General features: G+C 42.0%; 1 protein-coding gene across 1 annotated transcript; it reads left to right on the forward strand.

Annotated features, from left to right (window-relative positions):
- The first annotated feature begins 4,572 nt into the window (after positions 1-4,572).
- Positions 4,573-22,291, forward strand: CHRNA6 (cholinergic receptor nicotinic alpha 6 subunit). The gene is made up of 6 exons (XM_004775713.3): positions 4,573-4,923; positions 6,936-7,075; positions 16,693-16,737; positions 17,836-17,945; positions 18,037-19,015; positions 21,166-22,291. The coding sequence occupies exons 1-6, from the start codon at positions 4,845-4,847 to the stop codon at positions 21,295-21,297; spliced, it is 1,485 nt and encodes a 494-aa protein (XP_004775770.1). The 5' UTR covers positions 4,573-4,844; the 3' UTR covers positions 21,298-22,291.
- Positions 22,292-24,894: the final 2,603 nt, after the last annotated feature.

Genomic DNA, 24,894 nt, shown 5'->3' on the forward strand with positions numbered 1-24,894 from the left:
ACCCGAGAGCTACTCAGTTCTGTTGTCTGTTTGCAGTGGTAATCTCTTACCACTGAGAAAGGCACCTGGCTAGTATAGTTGGAAGATGGTGTGGCTCTTGATTTTGGGGTCATGGACTCAAGTCCCATGTTGGGGGAAGAGATTACTAAAATAAAGAAATAAACAATAACAACAAAAAAGAGAGTAAAAATGACAGAAAAAATTAGGTAGGGAAAGGTGAAATGATTTATACTACTGAATTTAATCACATTTCTTCTGGTGACAGAGCTGAGGCAGTTTAAGTAACTTGCCCAACATTCCCCACGTATCAGCACCAGAATCCAAATCCATGTCTGTTTGACTCCAAAGTCCATACTCTTCCCTCTGCATTCTATGCCTCCAGTAAGGCTCTCCTGTGATCTCCTCTCATAAACTCTCCCATTCCCCCATTCTGCACTGTGGCTCCTGGGAGCAAACTGCGTGCTCCTGGAAGGAAGCAGGGCTCATTTGGGACGCATTCCAGAGAATCGCTGCTCTAGAGTGGTTCTTTAAGGCCTCAGGTGATGGTTATAGAGGCTTTTTGGATAAAACAAAAATGTGAAACAACAGTTTGCTTTTCTTTTCTTTTTTTTTTTTTTTAAGATTTTATTTATTTATTTGACACAGAGATAGAGATTACAAGTAAGCAGACAGAGGGGGAGGGAGAGGAAGAAGCAGGCTCCCTGCTGAGCAAGGAGCCGGATGTGGGGCTTGATCCCAGGACCCTGAGACCATGACCTGAGGTGAAGGCAGAGGTTTAACCCACTGAGCTACTCAGGCGCCCCATCTTTTTCTTTTTTTTAAAGATTTATTTATTTGAGAGAAGGAGAGAGAGTAAGAGTGGGGGGCAGGAGGGTTAAAGGGAGAAGGAGAAGCCAAATCCCTGTTAAGCAGGGACCTGGGACCTGAGATCATGACCTGAGCTGAAGGCAGATGCTTAAGCGACTGAGCCACCTAGATGGCCCAAAACAACAGTTTTCCTGACAAACTGCAATTTGCATTTGTTAGAGAGTGTGAACAAATCAGTTAAAGGCTGAGAAATAGAAAGATTTGAGGATATTGTTGGTTCTTTGGAAAACAGGCAACTTGATTTGTGTTTCGCTCTAAAGATGACTGAGGCATTGCCCCATTTTGGGGTGTGGCTTGGCATTTCATCCATCAAGGTAAAGGATTGTCCAGTCTTTTTCTTTTTACCACCTTAGATTCTTTCCAAACTCCACAGGACACTTCAGCAAAGGACAAAAGCCCATCTGCTAAGGGGAGCACTTGAGTTACATTGCAAGATGACATATTTGAAGAAGGCAGTCAGCCAGCACTGGCCGGGTCTAAGTTTGATTCTAAATGTTGGTTCCAGAGATATGAATTTGATAGAATTTTGAGGAAGGTCATTGGTCATCTGAATTTGGCACAACTGGAAATGTACTACTGTTGGGATGCTGTCATAGAATGTTTGGATGGGAAGGCCCTGAGGCCTTCCAGTCTAACTCTTCCAGTCTAACTCTTCTTTCCCCCCAGTTTTATTGAGGCCTAATTGACAAATAAAAGTTGTATATATTTAAGGCATATGATGTGATGATTTGATATGCATATGCGTTGTGAAAGATATCACAGTCAAGCTAATCAATATATCCATTGCCTCACTTGGTAACCATTTGTATATGTGTCTTGGTAAGAACACTTAAGATCTATTCTCCTAGAAAAATTAAAAAAAAAAATTTCTAAAATTAGTTTTTTTTTTTTTAAGTAGACTCCATGCCCCCTGTGGAGCTAGAACTCACGGCTCTGAGATCAAGAGTCACCCTTCCTACCGATGGAGCCGGCCAGGTGCCCCTCTCTAGTCACCATGCTGCACAGAAGATCACCAGAACTGATGAATTTTTATAACCGGAAGTTAGTATCCTTTTATGAGTTAGACTTTTTTTAGATTCCACACATACATGAAATCATACAGCGTTTGCCTTTCTCTGTCTGGCTTATTTCACTCAGCACACTTTCCTTCAGGGTCATCCATGTTGTCTCAGGTGGCAGGATTTTTCATGGCTGAATAATATTCCACACGTGTGTGTACATATATACACCACATCTTCCTTGTCCTTTCACCCACATTTCTTCTGGTGACAGAGCTGAGGGAGTTTAAGTAACTTGTCCAACACTCTCCACGTATCAGCACCAGAATCCAAATCCATGACACTTAGGTTGTTTCCGTACTGTGATAGTTGAGAAGAATGCTGCGGTAACATAGAAATGCAGAAATCTCTTTGAGACCCTGATTTCATTTGCTTTGGATATATTTCTTTAAGTAAAATTGCTGGATCCTATGGTAGTTCTTTATTTGTTTAAAGAAAAAAAAAACAAAAGCCATCACCATATTTATTGAGTTGACTCTAATCTAGAGAGAAAGATGTCAAAAGAAAATCTAGGACGTGTACAAAAGCATACACCTCCCTGAACCCAGAAAACCTAAAAGAAAAAATAACACAAAGTCCTGTGGAACGATAAATTTTTTTTTAAAAAGATTTTATTTATTTATTTGACAGACAGAGATCACAAGTAGGCAGAGAGGCAGACAGAAAGAGAGGGAGAAGCAGGCTCTCCACTGAGCAGAGAGCCCGATGCGGGACTCGATCCCAGGACCCTGAGACCATGACCTGAGCTGAAAGCAGAGGCTTTAACCCACTGAGCCATCCAGGCGCCCTGGAACGATAAATTTACCTTCTCTTCTGGAAGATGTTTCCATGCCGCAGTCTGTGTCCTCCTTTTTTTTTTTTTTTTTAAGATTTTATTTATTTGAGAGAGAGAGAGAGTGCACATGAGTAGGGGGAGGAGGAGGGGAAGAGGGAGAAAGAAGTAGGTCACCTTCTCAGCAGGGTAGCCTGATGTGGGACTCGATCCCAGGACCCTGGATGAAGACCTGAGCCCAAGGCAGACATGTAACCCACTGAGCCACTCAGATGCCCCTACTCGGGCTTTCAGAATAGGCGCTTTTTCCTGGTCAGGACCTGAGCCTTAGTTTTATTTTTTATGCTCTTTAAAATGGGCACGTTTTTCAGCATGTCAGGCAAAATGAGAGAGCAGGTCTTGCTGCCTCAGGTGTACACCCACTCCAGTTGTGCGACTTGGCCTTCTCTGTATGTGAGTGTGATGTTGGACACCTGGCAGCTTATGGTGTCCTCTGCCTCAAAGGGCTTCCCATGCTACACCTCGTTGGCTTGGTCTCACACATCACCGTGTGACCCTCAGCCGCCCGCAGGACTCTAATCAGCACACTGATAGACATCCCAGCAGGAAGAGAGCTCTCACCAGCTCTGGCCTACTCTTCCTTTTGAGTGTGAGGTAAGATTGGTGGCTGCAAAGGTGTGAGGCAAGTGAATGGTGGTTTCACAGTCCTGGTAGTTTCTTTTTCAAAATTTTTAAGGACCCCATACTGTTTTCCACAGCAGCTGCACCGATTTCCTTTTCTTTTTCTTTTCTTTTTTTTTTTTTTTTAAGATTTTTTAATTTATTAATTTGACAGAGAGAAATCACAAGTAGACAGAGAGGCAGCCAGAGAGAGAGAGAGGGAAGCAGGCTCCCCGATGAGCAGAAAGCCCGACGCGGGACTCGATCCCAGGACCCCCCTGAGATCATGACCTGAGCCGGAGGCAGCGGCCCAACCCACTGAGCCACCCAGGTGCCCCCCGATTTCCTTTTCTCCACAACCTCACCAACACTTTTTATCTCTGGTCTTTTTGGCAGTAACCATCCTAACAGGTGGGAGGTAAGATCTTACGATGGTTGATTTGCATTCCCTGCTGATCAGGGACTTGGAGATCCTTTTTGTATACCTGTTGGACATTCGTATGTTTTCTTTGGAAAAATGTCTATTTAAGTTGTTTCCCACTTTTTAATTGGGTTTGATACTGTGTTTTATGAGTTCCTTATGTATTTTGGATATTCACTCCTTCTCAGACAGGGGGTTGCAAATATTTTCTCCCGTTCTGCAGGTTGCTTTCCCATTTTGTTGTGGATTTGCCTCCTCTTTAACCAACACCAAAATCTGACCAGAAGGCCCAGTTCATCAGAAGCCCTATCGACACTACTAGAGGCAAGAAGAAACTTGTGACAAAGCCAGTGGATGGCAAGGATGCTTCAATAAGCATAGGGCTGTCCAGGTGGCATCCCAAGTTCAGTACATCCCTCTGGTTCTCAGACACCTAATCTCTGGTCCTGGATGGTGATTGCTGAGCGCAGAAAGACAAGACACCAGAAGCCCTGGAGTCAGACGAAACCAGGTGAGCGCTGCTCGAAGCCGCACGTATTAACACAGGAAAGGAAAGTTCTATTGTAGAAAGTTTTCTAAGCCTTGATTAACCAGAGAACTCAGTGAATCAGGACACACTGTCTGGGACCCAGCACCTGCTTTCCCTGGACTTGGGGCTCAGTCAAAGGGTGTTTCTGCCCCCCATCCCCAAGGATGACTGCCCAGACTGTGCAACGAAAAGCTCGAAGCCTGACAGTGTTTCCCGTCCTCCCTCGGTCCTGCCTGCCCGGCGTTCCCTCACTGCTGCTCTTCACTGTTCTTGCACGAAAAGGGATCTGGGGTGACAGGAAAGTGATGACTCATCTGACATCTGGTTGAATCCTTTTTATTTGCCCTTTTGTTGGCCTTAGGCTCTGATCCTGGGAACATCCGTGTTGCATTTGGGAATGTTTTTATTTCACAGAAGACACACGTGGATTGCAGTGGGACTCTGATGATTTAAAGGTCTGATGCGTGTGGCTGTCTGATAGCTCTCTGTTTTCCACAATCCTTTGACTAGAAAAAGAGATCAAAGTGTGTTTTAATCATGCTGACCAGCCAGGGACAGGCACCTCTTCCCTTTGGTTTGTGTCTCTGGTTCTGTGTCTTCATGCCTTGCTTGAAAGGTAGGTTTTATTTCTGCTTTATCTCATATTCTCTTTTCAGCTACATGCCTTTGCTCTTCTTTTCTAGCTGTGCTTGACGGAGCAGAGATGAGATATTTTATGAGCGAACATGTACAGGGGCTGCAGAGGAAGGACTACAGTTATAACTGCTAATTAATCTATTTCTTACTGGGTAGGTTTAACATGTAACGTGAGGTTTAGGGGCTGGGGTGGGGAGGACAATGAAGCATTGTAAACCATACCTTATTTATTGTCCCACTAAAAATATGGTGATAATAATGATGCAGCTTTCTATCCATCTCTGCTATAGGTATATTTGACTGATTTATTTGTATTTGTATTTAATATATATTTTAAAAATGTGATTTGTTAGCTGATACTATGACTTAGTCCATGAACCCTTCCATTTCGAAGGTCATCATCATTTTTTGGGGAAGCATGTCATAGTACTGTGCTGGAAATGAGTCCTAAGAGTAAGATTATTCATTTTAAAAGTTAAGCCTTGGAAATAGCTGCTATTCTGTTAAAGAAAACCACATTTCCACGTGCTGGTGGCTGGAGCTTGCTTGCTCTTCAAGACTCATGAAGGCTTCTCTACAGGGTCTGGGGGGGGTGGGTAATGGGGTAATGGAGTGAATTGTTTCTTGTCTGTTTCATGTAGAAAATTTCTACCATTATTGATTATGGTAGCAAGGGTGCTATTTTACATTTAAATTTGTTCTTTCTTGCTGAAAGCCCAGAGTTTCAGTGTTTCCCACTGCATTTGTCAAATGACTCTCTTTATTTAGTCATACAACAGCTATCCTTTTGTTCATTTTTGCGGAAGAAATTTTCAGTCCCTTTAATTTTCTTTCTTTCAAGGTGTAAATCCCTCTGGGAAATTTGTAGAACAGTATTTCAGATGTCAAACTTGGCTTCTATAAGGGAAAATATAGAGGGGTATTAATGAAATGGATTATTTCAAATGAAGGCAAGTAACCCAGTTTTAATGCATTCTTGGGAAAATACATACACATTAGACTACTTAAAATTTAGTGACTAAAATCCTATTATTTAAGAACTAATTTTGGATTCTTTAAAAAAAAATTTTTTTTAAAGATTTTATTTATTTGTCAGAGAGAGAGAGGAGCGAGAGTGAGCACAAGCAGACAGAGTGGCAGGCAGAGGCAGAGGAGAAGCAGACTCCCTGCCGAGCAGGGAGCCCAATGTGGGACTCGATCCCAGGACGCTGGGATCATGACCTGAGCCGAAGGCAGCTGCTCAACCAACTGAGCCACCCAGGCGTCCCTGAAATCTTTTCTTTTTTTAAAAATTTTATTTATTTATTTGACAGAAAACAAGCGGGGGGGAATGGGAGAGAGAGAAGCAGGCTCCCCACTGAGCAGGGAGCCCAACGCGGGGCTCGATCCCAGCACTCTGGGATCACTACCTAAGCTGAAGGCAGACACTTAATAACTGAGCCACCCAGGCATTCCTAATTTTGGATTCTTTAAAAACTATTTAAATAAGTTTGCCTCAGAGACCTTGCACTAGTTATTTCAGTTTGCTTGGTGGTTTCCCAGCTAAGCACCTTACTGACTGTAGAAACAGGTAGTTGGATCAGCATTTTGACAGGAAAGGGCAGGACTCTTCCTTAATAACCAGATCCAAGAGGTCATGAGCTATCCTCAATGACATAAGCAAAAACTGGAGTTCATGTTACCCCTTTACACGTGTGCATTACACTTTTAAAGTGCTCTTGCCAATATTTTTTTTTTTTTTTGATATCACACCAGTTCTGGGCATTACTCTTTTCGTCTTCAGGGCCGAGGAGACCAACTGAGGCTCAGAGAGACAGGGTACAATGGGCTCCAGGGGCCGTCTGTGTGGGTGGACAGAATGCAGGGGCGGGAGGGCTCCGTTGGCTTAGACATCCCACTGCCCGTGTCACCTGGTGATGGAAGCTGCCAGCACCCTTCATCTGTGAGCACCCTCTCTGCTTCTCTAACCCCTCTGTCTGCTTGGCCATGCAGGTTCTGCCGCCTGTGCCTCTGAAGAGAGACTCTTCCACAAACTGTTTTCTCATTATAACCAGTTCATCAGGCCTGTAGAAAACGTTTCTGATCCCGTCACGGTGCATTTTGAAGTGGCCATCACACAACTGGCCAATGTGGTAAGTGCCACCAATTCACCACTGGTTCCCGGAGGAACCCTGACTCTGCCAGGGGTGGAGGTGGGGCAGCCAAGCAATTCTCGACCTTGTCCCAGTTATTGCATGTGGTAAATATAGAAAATTTAAAAATATGAACAAACACACATTTGCATGAATGCTGGGTCTTCAAAGCCCTCCGGTTGGGAAGAAGACCCTTTCCCATTGAAGCCGTAATTACTCACATCAAGGCAGTGTCTTTCCAGAAGTGCTTTAAGAGGGAGTTGATGAAACAAAGAGGGGAAAGGGAGGTTGAAGGGAGAATACAGAGGGAGCTAACTTCACTGTGCATCTATTAGGCACCAGTCACTGTGTCTACATTTAGTTGCTTTCAGCTGCATTTTACAGCTGGAGGGAAGCTCAGGTAAGCAACCTTCTTAAGGTCATAGGACTATAACCTGGTGGAACTGGGGTCTTTTTTTTTTTTTAAAGATTTTATTTATTTATTTGACAGAGAGAAATCACAAGTAGATGGAGAGGCAGGCAGAGAGAGTGGAAGGGAAGCAGGCTCCCTGCTGAGCAGAGAGCCCGATGCGGAACTCGATCCCAAGACCCTGAGATCATGACCTGAGCTGAAGGCAGTGGCTTAACCCACTGAGCCACCCAGGTGCCCCTGGAACTGGGGTCTTAATCAAGCCCATCCCGACTCCAAAGCTCATGTTCTTTTCACTCCATAGAAAAAGAATGGCTCTAAGTCTTCTACATTATGCAAGAAAGGAAAGAATAAATCACCTTCTTTAATATAGAGTTCCATCGAGCCCTGGGGAAAAAAAAAAAGAAACAGATGGGAATTTGGAGTTCTTACTTTAATTTATGGCTCCTGAGTTCAAGGGAAAGTAGGACTGCAGTTCTTTTTGAATAATCTTCATGTCCTCGTTGGCAGGAGAGGAGGTAGCGTGCCCTGATATTACAACATAGAGCAGGGTTCTAGCCCCAAGTCATGGGACAGGGCTGAGCTGGCTTGGACCAAATTCCAGGAATAGGCAGGCTCAGGATGTAGGGGGTGAGGATAAAGCGTCTCCAGAGAGATAGCAGTGCACTGAAAAGGGAGCCCCTTTCATCGGTCCCAGTCTATGGATAAGGACTTCGCCCCTTGGGAAACAGTGATGGTTCCCAAGGTTCTCAAGGTTCACTGGGGAAAGACTTTAATTACAGATGTGAGGTCAGGGCCCATGATATTTCTCCAGTCCATGCTTCCCGGTGTATGAGGCTGACCCTGGCCTGGTCCTCTGGCTTCTGGCCCAAGTTGGAAGTATGTATATACTGGTACGTATTGGTATTAAAAAAAAGTCACATGTTTTGTTTTGCTTAGATGGACCCAGTCATGCCTTTAAAAAATATTTATTTGGTACCTATCCTGGTCCTCTCTACCCCCAAATAGTGTTGTACTGGTTACTGGCCTCCTACTGGGCTGGGAGCCATAATTTGCTGTGGAGGGATTGTTGTAAAGTAAGTTTCACCTAAAGTTAGTCTATTTCACTGCACAGCATCACTTCAAATTCCTGGTTGATATACTCTTTCAGGTCATTGTTCTGAGGATGGTGGGTGGGGACAGAAGAATACAGATTTTGACATTTGCATTTGGCTGCTCTCAGAGATTTTAAAAAATAGCACAGCCTTAATAAAACAAGTTTAGAAGGTTAACACCAGGTGGATTCATGGTGTTAGTGACTGTACCACTGTGTTCGGTTGTTCAGGTTAGGCACTGCACAACATCCAGGGGATGCCAATCACACAGACCATGATAATAGACATCTGTGACTTCCTTGAGGAGCTTTGTTAGAAGTCCTACTAACATCCTTGGCTTCCTATCTCATGGGCAACCTCTAGCTGTGAGGGAGACTTGGGAAATTTATTTTTTGAGTTGAATTTTATTTACTGAAATAATATTATAGATTCATATGCAGTTGTAAGAAATAATAGAAAGATCCCTTGTACACTTCACCCAGTTTTCCCAGGGGCAACCACTAATATGTCTTCCATTTCTAGAATTTTGTCATTTTGAGAAACTTATATAAAATGGAATAATATAGTATGTAATCTTGTGGGATCGGTTTTTGCACTCAGTATAATTTTCTGGATACTCATCCCAGTTGTTAATTATATCAATAGTTCATTTCTTCTTGGTACAGAGTAGTATTTCGTGGGTATATTTGCATTGCAATTCATTTTACTTTTCATTGGCTGAAGAACATTTGGGTTGATTCCAGTTTCATTCTATTACACAAGTGCTATGAACTTTCGGGTCTAGGTTTTTGTGTGAATGTAAATCTTTATTTCTCTGGGATAAACCCCCAGGTGTGCGATTACTGGGCCATATGGTAGTTGCATGTTTAGTTTTTTAAGAAACTGCCAAAATGCTGTCCAGAGTGGCTCTATCCTTTTACATTCCTACCAGCAATAATAAGTGATCCAGTTTATCCACAACTTCACCAGTATTTGGTGTTATCACTGTTTTTTTTTTAATTTTAGCCATTCTAATAAGTATATAATGATATTTCATTGTAGTTTTTTTTTCATTGTAGTTTTAATATGCATTTTCCTAATGACTAATGATATAGAACAGTTTTCCATGTGCTTATTTGCCATCTGTATATCTTCTTTGGTGAAATGTTTGTTCATGGTTTTTGCCCATTTTCTAATTGGCTTTTTTTTTTTTTTTAACTCTTCAGTGTTGAGAGTTCTTGCTATATTCTAGGTACTAATGCTTTGCCAGATAAATGCTTTGCGTATACAGTTGACCTTTGAGTAATGCAGGGGTTAGAGACACCTGCCCCTACCATAGTCAGAATTCTTCAAATAATTTTTGACTTCTCCAAAACCTAACTACTAATAGTCTAGTATTGGCCTAAAGCCTTACTGGTTACATAAACACTTATTTAACACATATTTTATATGTTACATGTGTTATAGTCTGTATTCTTACAATAAAGGAAGAAAAAATAAAATGTTATTAAATCATAAGAAAGAGAAAATACATTTATAGCACCATGTCCTAAAAATTCTACATATAAATGGACCTACACAGTTCAAACCTGTGTATTCAAGAGCCAGCTATATTTTACCCTAGTTTGTAGCTTCTTTTTTCATCTTTTTCATGTGGGCTTTCACTCAAACTTTTCCATTTTTATGAGGTCCAATTTATCAATTTTTCCTTTTATGTTTTTTTGCTTTTGGTGTTAAGCCTAAGTCTTTGTCTTATTGCAGGTCCCAGAGATTTTCTTTTTTTTTTTCCTTAAAGTTTTATTTATGTTTCTCATTCAAGACTGTGATCCATTTTGAGTTTTTAAAAAAAAAAAAATTTTGTATAAAATGTGAGGCTTGGTCTGTTTGGTGGGGGTGGGGTGGGTTCTCCAGTATCATCTGTTGAAAAGTCTATCCCTTTCCCCGTTGAGCTGACTGTGCATTTTTGTGAAAAATCAGTTGAGTGTATTTGTGTGGGTCTATTGCAGGGTCCTCTGTTCCATTCCATTGATCTATGTGACTAACCTTCCACCACTACCACCCAATCTTGATTACTGTAGCTGTATTGTCTTTTTTTTTTTTTAATTTTAAAAGATTTTATTTATTTATTAGAGAGAGAGTAGGAGCAGGGAAAGGGGCAGAGGGAGAGGGGAGTTAGACTCCCCACTGAGCAGGGAGGCTGATGGAGGGCTTGATCCCAGGACCATGAGATCATGACCTGAGCCGATGGTGGACATTAACCAGATAAGCCGCTCAGGCGCTCAGCAAGTCTTAATATTGGCCAGAGTGATTCATGTCACCTTATTCTCCTTTGCCACAATCATATTAGTTATTCTGGGGTCTAAGTCTTAAAATAAGCTGCTTATATATACAAAAAACCCTGCTGGGATTTTGAAAGGAATCGCATTACATCTATAGATTAATTTAGGGAGAAGTGACATTTTTACTGTTGTTGAGTCTTCCAACCCATGAATGCAAGATAGTTCTCCATTCATTTGGCTCTTTCTTCATAGCATTTTGTAATTTTCAGCATACAGATCCCATTCATGCAGGATTATGTGTAGATGTAGGTATTTTGTATTATTTGAAGCAATTGAAAATAATGTGCTTTTAATTTTGGTTTCTTCATGTTCATTGTTAGTATGTGGAAATTGAATTGATTTTTGTATGTTGATCTTGTTATCCTGAGATCTTGCTGAACTCACTTCTTAGTTTCAGTATTTTTATAGATTCCATGGATTTTCCTATGTAGGCAACCATGTCATGTGCAAATAGAGATAATTTTATTTCTTTCTTTTCAATCTGTCCTCCCCCCACCCTTTTTCTTGCAGTATTACATTGACTAGAATTCCCAGTACTGTGTTGAATAAGAGTGGTGAGAGTGGACATCTTTGCCTTGTTCTCAATCTTAAGGAGAAGGTATTCAGTCCTTCACTGTTTAGTATAATGATAGCTGTAAGCATTTTTTAATAATATTTTATTCACTTATTTGACAGAGAGAGATCACAAGTAGGCAGAGAGGCAGGCAGAGAGAGAGGAGGCAGCAGGCTCCCCACTGAGCAGAGACCCCCCCCCAATGTGGGGCTCGAATCCAGGACCCTGAGATCGTGACGTGAGCCGAAGACAGAGGCTTTAACCCACTGAGTCACCCAGGTGCCCCAGCTGTAAGCATTTTATAGAGCTTTTCATCAAGTTGAAGAAGTTCTCCTCTATTCCCAGTTTTCAGAGAGTTTTTATCATGAGTTGATGTTGAGCTTTTGTTAAATGCTTTTGTTTGCATCAATTGATATGACATATCAATTTTCTTCATTACCTTGTTGATATGGTAAATTATATTGATTGATTTTTGAATGTTGAACCATTCTTACATCTCATTAGTCATGATGTATAACTTTTTATATATTGTTGGACTCAGTTTTCTACTACTTTATTGATGGGTTCACAACAGATATTGATCTATAATTTTCTTTTTTTGTACTGTCTTTGGGTTTTGTGTCAGGATAATACTTCATAAAAAAATATTTGGAATTGATCCATCTTCTTCTATGTTCTGGAAGAGATCATATGGAATTGATAATACTTCTTCTTTACATAGTTGCTGGAATTCTCAAGGGGAACTTACTACATCTAGAGACTTCTTTTCCAGGAGTTTTTAACTATAAATCCAATTTTTTAAAATGGCTATAGGCTATTCAGACTGTCAACTTCATCTTCTTTGAATTCAGGTAATTTGTGGCTCTTGAGGTTTTAATCCACTTCTTTTAAATTTTGGGGTGTATGATAAAGTTGTTTATAATATTGTCTATTCTTTTTAATGGTTACAGGATCTGTAGTGTTCCTATTTCATTTCTGATGTTGGTGAGTTGTGTCCTTGATTTTATTTATGCCAATCATGTTAGAGGTTCATCAATTTTGTTGTTTATTTTCCCAATAGAATCAGCTTTTATTTCACTGATTTTTCCTTATTGTTTTCCTTTTCAATTTTATTGATATCTACTCTGTTTAAAAAATTTATTATTTTTTATTTAAGTAATCTCTACATCCAATGTGGGGCTCAAACTCACAACTTGCAAGATCTCAAGAGTTGCATGCTCCAATGACTGAGCCAGCCAGGTGCCCCATAATTTCTATCCTTATCTTTATTTTTCCTTCCTTAAGCTTGCTTTGGGTTCATTTTGTGCTTTCCCCCCCTAATTCTTGAAGTACAAACTTGGATTATTCACTTGAGGGCTTTCTTTATTTATAATATAAGTATATAATGTTATAATTTTATTTTCAGCACTGTTTTAAAGCTATGTCCTTCATGTTCTGATATTTTATGTTTTCATTTTCATTCAGTTCTATGTATTTTTTAAAATCTTCTTTGAGGGACACCTGGATGGCTCAGTCAGTTAAGCATCTGACTCTTGATTTCGGTTCAAGTCATGATTTCAGGGTTGTAAGATCAAATGCTGCATAGGGCTCTGTGCTCAGTGCAGAGTCTGCTTTGGATTCTCTTTCTTCCTCTCCCCCTGCCCCTCCTCCTGCTCATGTGCAAGCATGTGTTCTCTCTCTCTTTTAAATAAGCAAATAAATAAAATCTTTTAAAAAATCTCCTTTGAGACATCCTCTTTGACCCATGGATTATTTAGAAGAGTATTGTTTAGTTCCTGTGGGTTTAGAGATTTTCTTGTTATCTTTTGTTATTGATTTCTAGTTGGATTCCATTATGGTAAAAAACACACTGTACATTTTCTTTTTTTTTCACACTGTACATTTTCAATTCTTTTAAATTTTATGAGGTTTATTTTATGGCTCATGATAAAAATATGGTTTATTATCTTGGTTAATAGTCCATGCATACTTGAAAAATATGGGTATTCTGCTGTTTTGAGTAAGTGTTCTATATATGTCAGTCAGAGGCTGTTGATTGATTATGTTCTCCAGATCTCTGTTTTTGCTGATTTTCTGTCTAGTGGTTCTATTGGTTGCTGAGGGAGGTGGTGTTGAAGTCTCCAACTATAATGGGGGTTTGTTCCTTCTTTCAGCTTTATCAATTTTTGTTTCATGTCATTGAAGACTATTGTTTTGGTGTGTATACAGTTAGGATCATTATGTCTTCCTGGTGAATTGACCCTTCTAGCATTATATAATGTCCCTCTTTGTCTATAGTAATTGTTTTTTTCTGAAGTCTACTTTGTTGGATATTAATGTAGCCATTCCTATAGAAGCCACCTGTTCTCAGGTGGGGTACGAGAAGTCCCTGTGGACCATACATTATTGTCCTTGAGTGATGGTGAGCCCTGAGGGGGCTCTTTGATGCAGTACAGCCAGGCTGCCCAACCAACAATTCCCTTCTCAGACTCTCTAAGTCTTTTGCTGCTCTACCCAGAAGTGTTTTTGCTGCCTTACAGAATGACTCTGGCCACAAAGTTTTCTGGGTGGATGATCTTTCAGTGTAAGAGCATATCTGATGTCCCCCCAATAGAATTTAAGACAAAGCCCCTGTCTAGTGTTTTTATGGCTTCCCATATCTGAAATGACTAACTTAAAGGCCTTCAAAGCGTAGTCCACCTGGCCTTTCTCATCTCATTCTCTGGTGCTCCAAAAGCTACTCAATTTGAAATTGTAACTCTAATCCTTTGAGGCAGGCTGGGTGTCAACTAATTTATTTTCCCAAGAAGGAGATACAGGGCAATGGTCCCAGGAATGTGGACTGGTGGGTCTCTGGCCTTCTCCAGCTGTGCTGACTGATGGCAGCGCCCATGACCATTGGTGTGGTTTGGAGTTGGCTGGAAAATAAGACTTGTCAGAACAAGTTCTGATCCATAAAGTTGGATGACACCCCTGACGATGTCCACACCACATGGTGCCTCACCAGCTTGTGGACGTGTTGGAGGGCAGAAGGGGATATTGTCAGGATGATATTGCCAACGGATGTGAATGATCTGAACACAGTGTACCAGTTCACAGTGTACACTAGTTCTATCAACACAGTATACTAGTGTACAGTGAAGACGCAGTCCTTGGAAGATACTTATGACATGTACCTCTGAGACCTTTCTAGACTTCATAGTTAGTCCATTCCTGATTGGAAGCCAGTGGATTTATTGACATGGTTTTGCTAGAATCTATAGGGCACAACATGAACTTTTCTTAAGCAGAAGGCACCAGCTTTAGGCTTGGGTAATTATAAAGTCATGGACTGCTTGGCCAATGGATAAGTATAACCTTTTTTTGGTTTGTTTGTTTGGTTGGTTGGTTTTGTTTTTTGTTTTTTTGTTTTTGCTTTTCCTGGCTAGTAGGAAACCATAAATGTAACTCCTTTGTTGAACTTTTAAAACCCTGCGGCTTACCATGACTTAATACAAACCCATTTGAAGAAGGAAGCTTGGCAGGGGCAGTAGTGAACTAGAGAGCAGCTTAGTGAAAAACAGCAGATTGGGGGCCTGAGTCCTGGCCACAGCTCTGTCAAACACAGTTGAATTCATTTATTCTGAGGGTGTCCATGTATCTTGTAAAGCAAGGTTTGTAAGTTGTTTTTATTTTTTAAAAAGATTTTATTTATTTATTTGAGAGAGAGCTCAAACTATGTTGACTTTGAGAGAAAATGTGGCTTAAAACTGTCTTTCAAATCTGATTTAAGTCTCACCTCTTTTGTGAAACCTTTCTTTTTCTTTTCTTTTTTTTTTTTTTAAGATTTTATTTATTTATTAAAGAGAGAGAAGGAGCAGGGGGAGAAGCATAAGGAGAGAGAGAAGCAGACTCCCTTCTGAGCAGGCAGCTGGACATGGGGCTCGATCCCAGTGCCAGGACCCCAGGATCATAACCTGAGCTAAGGCAGCTGCTTAACTGATGAGCCACCCAAGCGCTCCTTGTGAAGCCTTTCTGATCTCTGCAGCTTGTAAAGATTTATGATTCCATGAAGGGAGGAAGTGAAGGGCAGTGGGAGGGGAGGGGAATTACTGCAGACGGTGATAAGTATCAGAACCTGATTCATCGTTTTTACCATCTTCACCCCCAGTCCTTGAAAACCTACCAACCTCAGCTGTGCTCAGCACTCTCTAGGCTCTGAGTCCTGAGCCCAATTGCCCCTTGAAATGTCAGCCTCAGCTCACCATGGAGTTTTCCAGCTGGGACTACCCCTCCGCAGCAACACATCCCAATTCTTTTCCAAGCCATGCTGATTGCTTCAATCATTCATTGTTCATATATTTATTGAGTACCTACTATGTGCTATATAAATGCTAGGACTGCAGCAGTAAACAGGATGGAAAAATTCCCTACCTTCATGTGTCTAAACGGTTAATTGGGGAGACAAAAACATCAATAACAGTTATAAATCCCATGAAGAAAAATAGAGAGGGATGGACACATACTTACACATGTGTGCACACATATCTGTTTTAGACAGCATGGTCAAAGAAGGCTTCTCTGAGGAGATAGTTTAAGCTGGTAACTAAATGGTCTGAAGAGAGTCATGGAGCTATCTGAAAGAAAACAGTTCAGGTCAATATCCCAAATATAATGTGTTCATAAGCAGCTAACAGCCTTCAGTGGGAAAACCACAGAAAACATATCCAGAACTTTCATCAACCTTACAACACAACAGCTTGGAAGCTATTGGGTGTTCCCAGTGGCCCACAGTGCATTCCCCAAGCTTACCAACTGGGGCACTTGGGTGGCTCAGTTGGTTAAGCTTCTGCTTTTAGCTCAAGTCATGATCTCGGGTTCCTGGGATTGGGATAGAACCTGGAGTCAACGTCCTTGCTCAGCAGAGGGTCTCCTCCCTCTCCCTCTGCTCCTTTCCCCTGTTCATGCTCTCTCTCACACTCTTTCAAATAAATAAATAAAATCTTTAAAAAAAAAAAAGTTTTCATAGAAGACGTGAGACTTAAATCAGATTTGAAAGACAGTTTTAAGCCACATTTTCTCTCAAAGTCAACAGGGTTAGGACCAGATGTGAAAATATATTTCTGGTTATATTTTACAAGTTGCTTTTTTAGTCCTTTTTTTTTTCTTCCTCCATTAGTATGAATAACTCAGATTTGGCTCTCCTTTGTTGTAATTCTTGTTCTACGATCCCCCTGTATTAGCAAGTACATTTAAGGCTAAAAAATACTGTTTCTTTTTCCCAGGATGAAGTCAACCAGATCATGGAAACCAATCTGTGGCTACGTCACGTATGTGTCCTTCCCTTAGACGTGTCTTACTTATGCACCAGCCTAACAATGTCTAATGGATAAACTCTGCTAGCATTCCCTCTTTCCATCTCCAACTTATAACAGAGCGTAAAATATTATCTGTCACCAAAGCCTAAAGTTCAGCTCTGGTCACAGCTGCTTGATGTAAACTTCACAGGTGCAGAAACATAGTGATAAAGTTCTCCGGGACATAGAGACTTCTCCCTTCTGGTTTCTGCCCTCAGGTATCCTATTTCTATCTGTAACTTGAGCCCCAGAGTCAGTTGCTTGCCCACCTTTGGTCCTGCTGAGCCAGACCTAGGAAGTCAGGAACTGAGTATGAGAGCACCAGCTGGTTTTATCAGTTATACCATCTCATGCTTCCCTCTTGTCTTAATCTTTTACACAGACTTTGTAATAAGTTCATCATTGTACACTTGAACTATCTTTTTAATATTAGAAATGAGTTGCTACTCCAGTGTGAATATAGTCTATGGAACATACAAGTTGAGTTTTTTAAACTTGGCTAGCTAATTAATAATCAATAGTTAATTATCTAAGTTATATTTGTCAAAATCAGCTCAGCTATGTAGCCCTCTATTCCACACGGATTTACCCTCTCAACTTTTGATAGAAACCAATGTATTCTTGGGTGCCTGGATGGCTCAGTTGGTTAAATGTCTGCCTTTGGCTCAGGTCATAATCCCAGGGTCCTGTGATGGAATTCGCATGGTTCCGTGTTCAGTGGCGAGTCTGCTTCTTTCTCTGCCCCTCCCCCTGCTTGTTCTCTTCCTCTCAATCTGTCTCTCACCCCCCCCCAAAAAAAAAGAAAAAAAAAGAAAGAAAAAGGAAAAAAGAAAAACCAACGTACTCTTTATTTATTTTTTAAAATAGGTTCTATGGTCTGTGTGGGGCTTGACCTCATGACCTTGAGATCAAGAGTTGCATGCTTTACTGACTGAGCCAGCTAAGTGCCCTCCAATGTACCCTTTAAATTAGAACATACTTTTTCCAAAATCCCTGCTAAACCAATATAGAATTAACACTGGAAGAAGGTTACTAAGAATTTTTTATTCAATTGACTTCTACTACCTTTAGATCTGGAATGATTATAAATTGCGCTGGAACCCAATGGAATATGATGGCATTGAGACTCTACGTGTTCCTGCGGATAAGATCTGGAAGCCAGACATTGTTCTCTACAACAAGTATGGGCTTCTGACAGAAGTAGTCTCTTTCCGAAGTTGCCTTTGGTACAGCAAAGGGAGTGTTACTAATGGTGTCTGGTTTACTTTGCAGTGCTGTTGGTGATTTTCAAGTTGAAGGCAAGACAAAAGCTCTCCTTAAATATGATGGCATGATAACCTGGACCCCACCAGCTATTTTCAAGAGTTCCTGTCCTATGGATATCACTTTTTTCCCTTTTGATCATCAAAATTGTTCTCTGAAATTTGGTTCCTGGACATATGACAAAGCGGAAATTGATCTTCTAATCATTGGATCTAAAGTGGATATGAATGATTTTTGGGAAAACAGTGAATGGGAAATTATTGATGCTTCTGGTTACAAGCATGACATAAAATACAACTGTTGTGAGGAGATATACACAGATATAACCTATTCTTTTTACATTAGAAGATTGCCAATGTTTTATACCATTAATTTGATCATCCCCTGTCTCTTTATTTCATTTCTAACTGTGCTGGTCTTTTACCTTCCTTCTGATTGTGGTGAGAAGGTGACACTTTGTATTTCAGTTCTGCTTTCTCTGACTGTGTTCTTGCTCGTAATCACGGAAACCATCCCGTCCACGTCTCTCGTGATCCCACTGGTGGGTGAATACCTGCTGTTCACCATGATCTTTGTCACCCTGTCCATTGCGGTGACCGTGTTCGTGTTGAACATACATTTTCGCACCCCAACAACACACACCATGCCCAAGTGGGTGAAGATGGTTTTCCTCCAGCTGTTACCCCAGATCCTGATGATGAGGAGACCTCTGGACAAGAAGAGGGAGATGAGTTCTGATAAAAACTCCAAAGGCATTTCCAGTAGGTCCACCAAAGTCAACTTTGACCATCGCAGAGAGACCAAACTTCCTACGGCATGTTGCCGCTGTCCGAAGTCAAGAGAGCTTGCCACCAGCAAGAGAAGATTAAGCCATCACCCTTTAGAATGGATGGCTGAGAGTTCAGAGCCCTCACCTGATGTCGAAGATGTAATTAATAGTGTTCAGTTCATAGCAGAAAACATGAAGAACCAAAATGAAACAAAGGAGGTAGGTACATAGCCCCTCTAGTCTGTCCACCTGCAGCAGGCTTAGAGGCATTTTATAGATCAGCAATATGTGAGTTCTCTTTCCAAGAGGGTAAGGAGAATTACTCTAAGACCAAGTGGTTATTATACAGTTATGGGTGAAGTAAACCACAGCTTCATGGCAAACCTCCACCTCCACAATGGTAACTCCAGTGAAATCTGGTTAAAGTAAACATTCAGGACAAACTTGGTTAATGAAAGTTTTTCTTTTTCTTTCTTTTTTTTTTATTTTAAGATTTTATTTATGTATTTGAGAGACAGCATGAGAGCAGGGAGGGTAGGGAGAAGCAGGCTCCCCAACAAGCAGGGAGCCTGAAGTGGGCCTCGATCCCAGGACTCCAGGATCATGACCTGAGCCGAAGGCAGTTGCTAAAACCACCTCCAGGTGCCCAATGAAAGTGCTTCTTAAAAACAGTGGCAGAGGGCACCTGGGTGGCTCAGTTAGTTAAGCAACTGCCTTCAGCTTAGGTCATGATCCCGGAATGCCAGGATCGAGTCCCGCATCGGGCTCCCCGTTCCACGAGGATCTGCTTCTCCCTCTGACCTTCTCCCTGACAGTCTCTCTCTCACTCTCTCTCAAATAAATAAATAAAATCTTTAAAAAACAAAAACAAAAACAACAGTGGCAGGGGGAAGGGTGAATGGGGAGACCTGCTCGCAAATCAGCCTGTAGTCTGAGCGTGCTGGAAGAGGGGAGTGAGTCCTCTGCAATTCCAGCCCCACTGATTGCTACTGTAGAGTGATTTAGGTGCAGACTGAATGAGCCTCAGGGTTATTTTTAGCAGCAACCTATTCTGTTTTTGTTGCCCAAAATCTACCTATAGCAGCAAGGACCTCCCCCATCCTCCAAAGAGAGAGCTCAAGAAAATCATGCCAGTTTCCCACATCATCAGGATGACCAGCTGAGGGCATCTGAAAACCTGTGCCAGGTGTCTGGGTTTGACCTCATACTGCAGCCGCCGGCATCTGTATCTCCTAGTTAAAGGACGGCTGGAGACCTGAAATCTGTCCATCCTGTTGGTGCAGAGGAGGGTACCGTGACTGCGGGTCACAAAGCAGGGGGTGGGGAATGCATCCTGGGACAGGTGAGCCCAGAACTGTGCTCTCATGGTGACACCTTCATAACATGGAGGGAAGAGTTATTGATTTAAACATCACCAGGTAGGGATGTCAAGACACAACCCGAGACCTAGGTCTCAAGCGTAAGTAGGAGGCGTAATACATGGAGGTCAGAAACTGGAATGTTACAGAATGTTTTCCCTCTCTCGGTGCCCACAGTTCTTGGTCGTGCCGCTTTGAAGAAGGAGGAGGTAGACCAGACAGAGTGGTGGGCAGCAAAGCAAGGTTTATTGAGGGATAGAAAAGTGATAGCATAAAAGCTCCCATGGAGTGAGGGGATGCCAGAGGGTTGCCCTGGGAGTTTCTAATCTAGGGTTTGTATGGGCTTGTTGGCGGGCTGTTTTATCTGATAAGCCCTCCCTGCGCCTGTCACCCAATCAGGCTTCTGTCGTAGGGGAAAAGATGGAGGGCTCCTTCCAGGGTGATGTAAAGTCCTTTTAGTAGTGGTTTCCTCTTAGGGCGGTGGGGGGTTGGGGAGAGGCTCGGGCCGGGGCTGTTCCCTGCCTGCCTTCAACTATCCTTCATCAGAAAGACATGAGAAATGCAATGGACTCTCCACAGCAGCATTTCTTGCGGGCTGGAGGGCTGCCTATGCCTGAGAAGGGGGCCCTCCATCCTTCCTCATGTCCTGCAGTCCCTGCCTCCAACCTGGTTCCCAGACTTGCCAACAACTCAGAATATTCAGTGCCAATGGCAAAGGTTGAGCTATCTCGGGAGTGCTTTTTTTGCAGGAAAAGTCTTTTGTGCCCCGTGCGTCCTGCTAACTCTGTTACCATCCGCATGAGGCGTGGAAGGGTTTGCATACCCACGCTCTTTGGACAAAAGTTCTGTGAACTCTCTAGGCAACATGGCTTAACCAGGATAAAACTAATATTTGCTTTAAAAATTGCCAGGGAAGTTTTCTTTGAAAAAGAAGCAGTTTATTTATGAGTGCATTTCCCAAGGTTTCCGTATATATTTTTTAATCGTTTCAACTTTTTGTTTGCCTTTCAGGTAGAAGACGACTGGAAATACGTAGCCATGGTGGTGGACAGGGTCTTTCTTTGGGTATTTATAATTGTCTGTGTGTTTGGAACCGCGGGGCTCTTTCTGCAGCCGCTGCTGGGGAACACGGGAAAGTCTTAAGGATGTATTTTCCTTTTAGCTTTTGAAACTTACAGATGCTGTATTTGTTCCATGCTCCCGACCATCAGGAAAGGGACGTAAAGGTTTCTGTCCAAGTCCCCCATTTACTGAAGCTGATGGCTAGATGGAGAAAGAGGACTTTATTGCAAATCAGGAGGCTGAATGCCCTCTTTTGTAGCACAGGGGAGTGCCTAAAGATGTTTTATAATCCTGGAGCCCAGAGTTGGCAACATCCACAGGCTTCTCTTTTCTGGATACGTCTGACTTCCAGGAGCATGAATGACCCTGAAATCAACCATGTAATCAACATCAAACCACAGTAGAACAGAGTACTCTTGTACCTCCAGTTTCCACTGCTTATCATCGGACATGGAGCTCCAGCTTGTGCCTTGCGAGCTCCTGTAGTGCTGGGGAACTATTACACGCTTGCTTCCTTAGGCATGCCTCTGGGATGTACTTAGACATGTCAACATTATTTGATATATTAATAGGCAAAAAGTAAGAGATCATCAGGGTCTAACCCAGCAGGCTGCATTAATTAGCCTTCATCTGGCAAGAAACTTAAGTGGTAACCCAGCACTGTGCTAGGCATGGCAAAGCCTGCCATTCCCAAGTGCTTGCAGCTTTTTCAGAAAAGTCATAAACACAGAGATCTCTAGGACCAGGCAGTGCATGGGGAATGTGCCTAGAGCAGCCAGAGTGGGACAGCATGACGTGTTGTGGCTGTGAAGGACCGTCTACTGGGGGTTAAAGATGTGGCTGTTCTTGTCCGCTGTTTCTGTCTGTTAGTTGTAGCTAAGGCTCCAAATAAAGTTATCTCTTCTGTAAGAAATTGTGTTCTGGTACCTTTTGGAGCAATACCATCTCTGAGAGGGACACTTTGGGATTTCTGTTTCATTCCACTCTAATTTATCTTCATGTTTGTTGTATAAATATTATTGTAATAAAAAATGTATTTCAAAGCAGAAAAAAATAAATCCACTTAACAAAGGAACTAATTTTGTTCTTGCGTTTCCCCATCTCGTCCTTGTCTGTGCACGCACATGATTTTACACTTCACTTTTACCTTTCAATTTTGTATTTTGCTGTTTTCTCAAAACATGTCCGCAGTATTTCTCCGTGATGTTATAGAGGCTTGAATGGGGGGGGGGGTGTCCCTGCTGGTCAGGGATGGTGGTGCCGGTGGTGAGAGAATTCACGGGAGGCAGAACAAAGGAGATTGAAGTTTATGGACTACACTGCAAGGGAGCAGCGGGCAGGACAGCGAGGGACAGATGGTCTGCCATGAAGTGGTGGGGAGGGGTACAGGTACAGGGCGGAATGAGGGAGGTATGGGAATGAATGGAATTTTCCCTTTTTTGGTAACCGTGCCTGGGTCTAAGAAGCCCATTGGTCAACTAGGGCCTATGGCTGTTTGGGGACATGCTGTTTCCAGAGCCTGCTTATGCTCAGCCCCAAGTTCACAGTGGGCCCTTGTTCCTTGCTCAAGTTTCCATTGCTCAAGCCCGCTGCTTTCCAGCAGCCTCTACACTGATGTGTACTTTTTATGATTGCATATTCCCCATTGTGTTGCTACACCAGAACTGTTACCTCATGCTCTTCCTTCCTTGTCTAGCTCATCTGGGGGCCTCAGGCATTCTGCGGCACACCAGGCAGAGACTGTGAACTTGAATTGCTCTGTTTTAAAGTATTCTGACTGCCTCTCCTATTTGCGATCATATCTAGATTTTATCTGTCTTACAATGGTTTGGTTTACTTGATACTTTTTAAAAACTAGTAAGCTGAATTGATATTTAATATCATTATTTACAAAGTTTTGTTTATTTTTAAAAGGATTTTATGTATTTATTTGAAAGAGAGAGAGAGAGAGAATCAGCAAGGAAGGGGCAGAGGGACAAAGAGACTCACCACTGAGCACAGAGCTCAACGCAGCACAGCACAGAGCCCTGAGCTGGATCCCAGTGTTATAAGATTCTTTCCTCCGTCGGTTTCCACAGTCCTTGGAAGAATGGAGAGATAGACCAGACAGAGTGGTGGGCAGCAAAGCAAGGTTTACTGAGCGATAGGAAAGTGATAGCACAAAGCTCCCGAGGCGGGAAGGGACCCCAGAGGGTTACCACTGGAGTTTTGAAGTCTGGGGTTTCTATGGGCTTGTTGGCAGACTTTTTTTATCTGATGAACCCTGTCACCCAATGGGAAAGGGCGGAGGGCTCCTTCCAGGGTGGTGTAAAATCCTTTTAAGAGTGGTTTCCTCTTGGGGAGGGGGGCATTTCCCTGCCTGCCTGCCTTCCAGCTATCCTTACTCACAACGACCCTAAGATCATAACCTGATCGTTAACTCAAACACTGAACTGACTGAGCCACCCAGGTGCCTCTAAAAAGTTATTATAGCGGTAAAATGCACATAACAAATGTTACCATCCTCACTGTTTTAAGCCTATTCACCCCCATCCCTCCACAGAACTCTTCCATCCTATAAAACTGAAACTCTGTAGACATTAACAGCAATTCTTCATCCTCCCCTACCATGGTCTGCTCCCGGCAACCACCAGTCCACTCGGGCTCTATGATTTTGACTACTTTAGGCGCCTTATCTGAGCAGAATCATAACAAGATTGGTCTACTCCGGACGGGCTAATCTCACTAAGTATAGTCTTCACGGTTCATCTTGCTGTAGCATGTGTTAGCATTTCTCTGCTTTAAAAAAAATAATTTTAATGAAGTACACACTTAATTCTGACATAAGAATTTATTTTCTTTTTGAGACTGAATAATACTCCTTACAACATTTTGTGCAGTATGTATTTACAACATTTTGTCTATCCATTCATCCATCAATGGATGGATGTTTCTTCTACCTTTTAGCTATCAGGAAAAATGCTGATATGAATAGGTGTGTACAAACGTCTCTGAGTTTCAGTTTCTTGGAGTATATACCCAGAAGTAGAATCGCTGGGTTATATGGCAGTTCTGTTTTTAATTTTTTGAAGAGCTGCCATGCTGTTTTTCCACAGTGGCTGCACCATTTTAAAACCTCACCAACAGTGCACAAAGGCTCCATTTTCTCTACATCCTTGCCAACATTTGCTATTTTCTGCTTCTTTTCCACTTTCCCCCCCTTTATAGTAACCATTCCAATGGGTGCGAGGTGATATCTCCTTGCAGTTTTAATTTGCATTTCCCTAAGCATTGGCATCTTTTCATGTGCTTACTGTACATTTGTACTTTTCCTCCTCTTCCTCCTCCTCCTCCTCTTCCTCTTCCTCCTTCATCTTCCCCTTCTTCTTCCTTCTTTGCAAACCTTCTTTGAAGAAATGTATATTCAAGTCCTCTGCACTTGTAAAAATCAGGGGGTTTTGTTGTTTTGGTAGAGTTGTAGGAGTTCCTATGTATTCTGGACATTAACCGCTTATTAGATATAAAAACAAGATTGTAAGAAATACAAAATAGGAAGATGGGAGGAAACTGCCCTCAGCCGGGAGCAGAAAACCCCAATCCTGGCTTCTTTACACATTTTTTATACATGAATATACCTCAGACTTTCCAGAATTTGCTCAGTGATCCTCAGAGGAGAGAGGATCTTTTACTCACAGGTAG

The sequence above is a fragment of the Mustela putorius genome, unplaced genomic scaffold (assembly GCF_011764305.1).
Source record: "Mustela putorius furo isolate JIRA1106 unplaced genomic scaffold, ASM1176430v1.1 tig00003976_pilon_pilon_pilon, whole genome shotgun sequence".
Classification (NCBI taxonomy): domain Eukaryota; kingdom Metazoa; phylum Chordata; class Mammalia; order Carnivora; family Mustelidae; genus Mustela; species Mustela putorius.